The sequence below is a fragment of the Callorhinchus milii genome, unplaced genomic scaffold (assembly GCF_018977255.1).
Source record: "Callorhinchus milii isolate IMCB2004 unplaced genomic scaffold, IMCB_Cmil_1.0 Scaffold6, whole genome shotgun sequence".
Lineage (NCBI taxonomy): Eukaryota > Metazoa > Chordata > Chondrichthyes > Chimaeriformes > Callorhinchidae > Callorhinchus > Callorhinchus milii.
Genome location: NW_024704747.1, coordinates 10,354,926 through 10,363,002, shown reverse-complemented (window position 1 = coordinate 10,363,002; position 8,077 = coordinate 10,354,926). Strand labels below are relative to the sequence as shown.

The following is an 8,077-nucleotide window of genomic DNA, read 5'->3' as shown; positions in this document are numbered from 1 at the left end:
CTAATCGGTTCACCTGGCAGTGTTGAAGGATAGCATCCACCACATCAACCAAAGGCAGTGCTGGTTCACAGGTTAATTACCACAAGTTGCTAAGTACCTCCTGATATTCGGAGATCACTTCTGCCAACCGTTTGTCATTCTGCTGCGTGTGATTCTTTGCAGTTCCACTTCACAAATCCAAAGGTGAAATCGCCGAACTGAACACGAATGGTTAACGTCAAATTCATCTTTATAAAAAATGATGATGTTACGGCTTATCTGGATTGAATGATATTTTAGGAATGAAAGTCTAACTATGTTTAGCAGCACTGATATAGCTTTTTGCAAACTCTCGGAAAGCAAAACAATTCTATCACACGTTGTCATCCCCAGTATAACTTTTGGAAATGACCCACCTCAGAATTGACAATTTATTTTACAATTACATTGTTCAGTCAAATCATTCTCTTACCAACTTGTTAGATTGTTACCTTTATCTGTTATTAAAAACAAAAATAGAAATGTTATATATTTGTGATTTTCTGTTTTTGATGTAACTACTGGTCTAGCCGTCCTGAATGGGTTAATGTGGATTGCTTATGTGGATAAGTTGATATATAAAAACGGCGATTGTATCACTTACTAGTTTCACAGAGGGTGTGCTGAAGAATTCTCTCCAAAGGCTACACTTATGAGAAAGTGCTTGAAGGCACCTCTCACATCGCATTATGTGATATATGTTGTAAATCGTGCAAAAGATGAACTATTTCACAAGCTATCGCAATATTTCCCAAGGACATGTGTGCTCCTTAAAACTTTTCGACTCGCAGTGTCTCCCGAGGCTCGAACACTTGATGATTTTATTCATGAATAAAAAAGGTTTGATTATTGATCCGTGATTAATCCACATTACATTTGACTTTGCCCGGATCCATTACGTCAGTGGGTTTGTTGCAGTCTGGGCTGGGTTGCTGCAGGTGCCTGTGGAAGCGCTTGCTCCTGCCAAGCCCTGCCAGGGGGCATCTCCAGCACTCCAGCTCACTGAGGCTGAGTGATGCTGGCACTCCTGCCACCGCCCGAGGAAATCTCAGCTTTTGGTTAAAGAAAGTATTTTTGTAAAAAAAAAGCATTTATTTTAAGAATTGCACTAACTGCTGCTTAGTGTTTTTTTCCTGTCGGGAATATATATACATAAGTTTCCATCATTACGTCTAAAAGTAAAGAGTTATTGACATTGGCTTCTCGGATATTCCGAAGAAAGCGTCTAATTGTGGGACTGGTGTGCATCGCCATGGTGTTGATCCTCCTCATAACTATCCCAATTCTCGTCCACAGCTCTGAGGCTGTCGCTCACTATGAGATGCTCGGGACGTGCCGGATGATCTGCGATCCTTACAACCCTAACCCCAGCAGCACGTCTGTGGAGGGTATGCAGGATTTCAGTGCCATCCCCCCACCGCCCTTCATCAAAGGATCTACAGGAGAACCTGGGCGAGCAGGGAAACCCGGGCCAAGAGGTCCTCCAGGAGAGGCCGGGCCAGCGGGTCCGAGAGGACCTCCCGGGGAGAGAGGGGATGTGGGGAAGCTTGGTTTCCCTGCACTGAGCGGCTCAGGAGAGACCATTACCGGCGCACTGAGCAGCACCGCCTTCAGCAACTCCAAGATCGCCTTTTACGTGGGTCTGAAAAGTCCACACGAAGGATACGAGGTGCTGAAGTTCGACGATGTGGTGACAAATTTAGGGAATTACTACGATCCCGGCACCGGGAAGTTTACATGTGCCGTGTCCGGCATCTACTTCTTCACTTACCATGTCCTGATGAGAGGCGGCGATGGCACAAGCATGTGGGCTGATCTGTGTAAAAACGGACAGGTCAGTGACCGGCCAGGAACCATCCTGGTATTGAGAGCGACGATCGTTGTGTTGCTAAGTTCCGTCTTACCATAATGTTGGTGAATTATTAATCACTTTCCTGGGGTTCATTAACTTTAAATAGAGTTGTGTGCTGTAGGGAAATTAGTTTATAGATGGGATTATGAATAGGTGATTTGCCTCTTTGCACTTTAGATGGGTATCTCACTCACGAAGAATCTTCGACTTGTTGAAGTGCTGTCCAGTCTGTGCATTTAACACTGTTTACAGGAGACCAGAAATGAGAAAAGGGTTCACTTGTTGAACCTGCTGCTTCTGTCACCTGGAATCATTTTGACAAACCTGCTCGGCCACGCACACGATGGGGTTGTTTTAGATGTTATGATGTTGTTGAGATGTTTTAGTTCATGATATTAGAGTGTTCCAGTTTAACAGTCAGACAATAAATCAGCCAAACGCCGGATGTAACAGTGTGTTCCATCCCTTCTGTTTGTGTAGGTCCGCGCCAGTGCCATTGCCCAGGACGCCGATCAGAATTATGATTATGCGAGTAACAGTGTGGTTCTGCATCTGGATTCTGGAGACGAGATTTATGTGAAACTGGACGGTGGGAAAGCACATGGCGGCAACAATAACAAATACAGCACTTTTTCTGGTTTCATTTTATACCCAGATTAAACAGCCTAAATTACAGCAAATTGTATTCCAACTATTCATAACATTGTTATTTAACAATGTCTATTGGGTCACATTGTTTTGGGATGTTATTTTAATTTCATATGTGTTTGTGTCGCTTTCGTGTTAGGCATGTTTGTAAATGAATTGGCACATAGCATACACTCCGTTTTGCTGAGAATGGTCAGGTGGGAAGAATAACGTACAAAGAATTATTAGCTCCCATCGGTCGTATTAAGAGTCCAAAGTATTGTGAGGTGACATACAACAGTATTCATGATGCACCTTTGTATGAATAACATAATTAATTTGTAGATTGGTAAATCTATACCACAATTGTATGTGGATGGTCCACCTTATCAATGCAACTTAAAATTCCCGTGTGTTAATACGACATTAAATTGTGTTTTCTACAGTTCTTTGCTGTGGTCCTTTCAATATATTTAAAGTGGCCCCAATACCTTTATACATGGGTACACGTTTAGTTGCGCGTTTCACTGTTTTTGAAACACTGTAATATTGGTTAAGCGCTGTGGCCCCGCGCCCACAGGCTCTGCTCTGGGAATTAGTTGAATTTGCAGCCCACCATATTCCAGCACATATTAACAAATGATAACCACAAATCTTTGCGAAGTACTGTTTTTTTTAGCCGTGTTGTTTGCAGAGATCATCGTCCAGTTGAATTCTAACCATGTATGTTAGTAATCGACCAGTTACATCTAGTGAATAACTAGTAACGTTTGAGATGCAATGCTAATAGCGCTTGAGTGCCTGCATCATGTTATTTTCAAAGACAGTTAACAGGATAAGGCAAATGGTTCTTTGGAGCTGATTGTATTCTCAGAAAAGATCACTAGATTAGTTTAAACCTCATAACTCGGAACGGCCAGTGTTCTTGTTACTAAATAGACATACATTTTCTAAGCGTTCTGATTCTTTATTTAAGTTTGTAATGCACCATATGAAATATATGTACTGAAAAGTCGAGTTGATTGTAAATGATACATTTGCTGCATGCACAATTCATAAGCTAGGCATAAAGGGAACTTTAGCTGCAGTGCATTGTAATTCACATTAAAGCCCCATTATATCCAGTCCCCTGTAAATGATAAAAGTGACAGAACTGTTCCAAAAATAGCATCCGTTTTGTGAAAAGTTTAATAAAGATCTGCATATTTTATGTGTTATCAGTCTCCAGAATATGCCGGGGTTTAGGGACAGAAAGTACGAATTTATCTTCAAGCTTGGTCAAAGTTAACTATATTAGTGGCAGTTTCATTCAATTCTTTAATCTCGGTTTAGAAATCTCTCTCATCCACTGAGCGGTTGCAACCCATACCTCAACATTTGTTTTAAATTTAAAAATTAATATTGAAATTCAAGGGCTTTTCTTGTGGCAGATGAAAATCTTGAGATATACCACCACGCTTTATCCTGGTGCAAAGAGAAACTGTTTGTACTTTTAACAAAGACCCAGGATTCCCTGTGGTGAGAGGGCAATGAAGATTCATTGCAGGGGAATTGGTGTTCACATTAACAATACAAATTGCAATCCCAGATTCTTAAATCTGTATTCCCTACTGCAGTCTGCTTCCTTCAATTCTCATTCACTGCGGCATGTGTGTCTCTTGAGGTGTCAAGAGCAAAAAGCATGATCGATTGATGAGGCTTGTGGAAGAGGAGGGTTACGTGACAGTTCACGCTGACAGTGATTTATGTATCCTCACATTATCAATGTCATGACGGAGATTTAGGTAGGCTTGCCAAGAACCCACTTTCTACTGACTGTCATGTTGCTAATTATCACGTCGGATTACACTCAGAAAGACATATTGCTGGTGTCAATGACAACAGACACAATCGATAAAACAAGACGTATCAATTTAATACAGGTTTTACTGATGCACCTTTCCATTTTCTAAAAATGGTACACGAGTCCTGTAGCTCAGTGGTTAGAACACTTGTCTCGCAAGCGAGAGACCTGGGTTTGATTCCCGGCAGGACGAAACCTTGGCCAAGTTTCCTTACTCTACATGCCTGATAATAATCCCTCCAAAAAAAATTGGTCACTTTAAGCCATGTGCGCAATTGGCTGTCACGTTTTGCCCACAAATATACTGTCAATTCACTTTACAGCATATCCTGTGAAGTGCTTTGAGGCGTCTAGAAGATGTGAAAAGCACAATATCAAATGCAAGAATTATTATTATTATTTTGGTATATAAAAGTCTGAAATGACATGAGCATTGATAGCGATCATTACACGTAAATTTTAAATATCTTCCAAGTTCTTCAAATCAATATACAGAGTCAAGCTATCACAATCTTTCAAAACTTTGGGTCTCAGGAAAGCATGTTTGGGGGCATTAAACATTATCCCTAAGAACACAAGGATAAATAAATATCAATTGTTATTTTATAAGATTTTATTGGAATAGAATATTGGAATACTGGAATGCAATTTTATTGGAATATTGGAATTTTATTGGATTTTATTGGAATAATATTCACTGATGAATAAGTAATTATTAATATTGAATTAAGATTGGTGGATTTGCTAACTATACATCACATCCATGCATTTAATTTCATTACCTAATAGGATGAAAGTGATATAGGGCCGTTGCCTTGTAAAATTCTCTTTTAAACAACATGAATTTTCAGTAACTCCATAAAGAGCTTGGGGGCATTATATAGTCTCAATGTGTTATGAATTTATAACACGTTGATTGGTAATTGGATTAATCACTGAATTCACATCAAGCAGCCTGATGATAATGCTGTATAAGATATTGATGCTATATTTGCAATAACAATATCAAAACCGAGGAATATTGGAAATCATTTGTAGTTATTTTCGCGAAGTAAATAAAAACTTTAAACATTAGCTTATGTTATCCATTGTTTGCATGGATAAATACACCTTTGGAAATCCTCCCGACATGAAAGGCATCCAAAAATGCAATTTGTTGTTATTATATATTATGTTATTTATATTGTGGGATATTGCTGTGTGCAATTGGCTGCTGCGTTTCACCCACAAAATATACAGTCAATTCACTTTATAGTATATTCTGTGAAGCGCTTTGAGTCATCTAGAAGGTGTTATATCAAAGGCGCTATATCAAATGAAAGGATTATTATTATTTTATTAGCGATTTGTATTCTGAAATTTGAAAAATGCCACATTGTGTAATGAAATTTCTCAATTCAATCAAAGGATGAAATTAATACAATATGCCACATAATTTGCAGAGAGGGTGGATTGAATATGGGATGGTTTACCTCAAATGTCTGTTAAAGCTGAGTCCACAACAGAAACATTTCAAGGAGAATTAGACACATTCTTGAGGAAAAATAACATTAAAGAGTACAGGAAAGAGCAGGGGAAAGAGATTAAAGCATATAGCTCCAATATAGGCTGTATGCATATAATGTATACAGCAAACTTGAAGGCTATACGGCATATTGTGTCTGTGCTAGCACTATACTGTATACATTCTATGATTCTATCAGACACTAAAATAATGATTATTTTATGTTGCTAAGTGACCAGTTTCTCTCCTGAAAGAGAGAAAATACATTACCTAGAGGCTATATTGCTAAACAGAGAGAATGAATGAATTATGTACATTTACTGAAAATGTCATCTTCATCAGCGTCTTCAAATCAGCTAAAATGTGTTCATTCTGGTGTTGGAATATGGATAAAAATAAATTAGCATGACTGATGTTAAGGCTGTCAGAATTATGTGTGATCACCAGTTATCATTAGCTGATCTTCTGATTTTATGTTTTGAAATCAAAGAAAATGTTATATACATATTATGAATGGAGATAAACAACCAAAAGATTGAATGTCACAATAAACACAAGAATAATTGCCATTTTAAAAATATAAATTAAAGCTGGAGAAAACATGTTACAAAGGTAAAATAAAAACTAATGTATATGATAAAATATTGGAATTTGTTTAGGATGCCAAACACAGTTAGTGGAACCTGAAATGTCATGTTCTTAGACTTAATACCATTGAATTTAACATCATTTGGGGTAGCAATATTAAATTTAGTATCAATGTGAAAGCCAACTCTTGTGTACCCCAAATAACTGGAAACACAATGTCCATATTATTCATATTTTATGCTGAAAGTGGATCAACCACAGTTAGATTTAGCAAAAAAGCTATTCCATATGCCAACTTGTCTTGGTTGTGAAAGCAGGGACTATCTGTAGCAACTTCTAAGTGCATGGCTTCAATCAGATCCTGGAAAATCAATTTAGGAATATAAGAACAGGAGTGGGCATTTCAGCCCCTTGAACCTGTTCAGCCATTCTATTAGATCATGGCTGATCTGTACCTCAACTCCAATTTGCCCCATATCCATGGGATAAAAGGGACAGTAGCAACATGGATACAAAATTGTCTGGGTGACAGAAAGCAGAGGGTAGTGGCGAACAGTTGTTTTTCAGCTTGGAGGGAAGTATACAGTGGTGTCCCTCAGATGTTGGTTTTAGGTCCACCGCTCTTTTTGATATACATAAATGACTTGGACTTGGGTATAGAGAGCAAAAGTTTGCAGATGACACAAAACGTGGGAACACAGTAAACGGTATTTGGAATCCTTGGACTCCACCATTGTTAAGTGATCAGAGATGCCGCCCGGTGTGGAGGGCGCTATATAAGTGCAAGTTGTTGTTGCTGTTGAGTATGGTAGCAGACTGCAGGAGAACATAGACAGACTGGTGAAATGGACAGACACATGGTAGATGAAGTTTAATACAGAGAATTTAATTTAATCCATTACTGTTTGTGGGACGCTGCTGCACGCAATTGGCTGCCACGTTTCACCCACAAAATGTAGAGTATATTCTGTGGAGCGCTTTTAGATGTTTTGAAGAGGTGATAAGGCACTATATCAAATGCAAAGATTATTATATTAGTATAACTATAGAAGTGTGAGGGGATGCATTTTGGGTGGAAGAATGAGGAGAGGCGATATATACAAAATGATACAATGTTAAAGGGGGTTCAGGAGCAGAGAGACTTGGGGTTTCACATACACAAGTCTTTGAAGGTGGCAGGACAGGTTGATAGAGCTGTTAAAAATACACACATGTGATCCTTGACTTTAAGTTCTGCTGAACCTTTATAAGTCACTGGTTAGGCGTCAGCTGTGTGTCGAATTCTGGGCATCACACTTTAGGAAGGATATCAAGGCCTTGGAGAGGGTGGAGAGGAGATTTACCAGAATGGTACCAGGGCTGAGGGACTTTACTTATGTGGAGAGACTAGAGAAGCTGGGATTGTTCTTCTTAGAGCAGAGAAGGTTAAGGGGAAATTTAATAGAGGTTCAAACTTATGAGGGGTTTTGACAGATAGGGAGAAACTGTTTCCACTGGCAGGTGGGTCAGTAACCAGGGCACATAGTTTTAAAATAATTGGCAAAACAAACCAGAGGGAAGATGAGAAGAAATTGTTCTAAACAGAGAGTAGTTATGGTCTAGAATGCACTAGCTGAAAGCATGGTGGAAGCAGAATCAATAGCAT

The 8,077-nt window shown here is 39.0% G+C and overlaps 1 protein-coding gene across 1 annotated transcript; it reads left to right on the top strand.

The window, feature by feature from the left end:
- Positions 1 to 1,264: 1,264 nt before the first annotated feature.
- c1ql2 (complement component 1, q subcomponent-like 2) lies at positions 1,265 to 2,589 on the top strand. Its single transcript, XM_007896168.2, has 2 exons — positions 1,265 to 1,852; positions 2,351 to 2,589. The coding sequence occupies exons 1-2, from the start codon at positions 1,271 to 1,273 to the stop codon at positions 2,528 to 2,530; spliced, it is 762 nt and encodes a 253-aa protein (XP_007894359.1). The 5' UTR covers positions 1,265 to 1,270; the 3' UTR covers positions 2,531 to 2,589.
- The last annotated feature ends 5,488 nt before the right edge of the window (positions 2,590 to 8,077 follow it).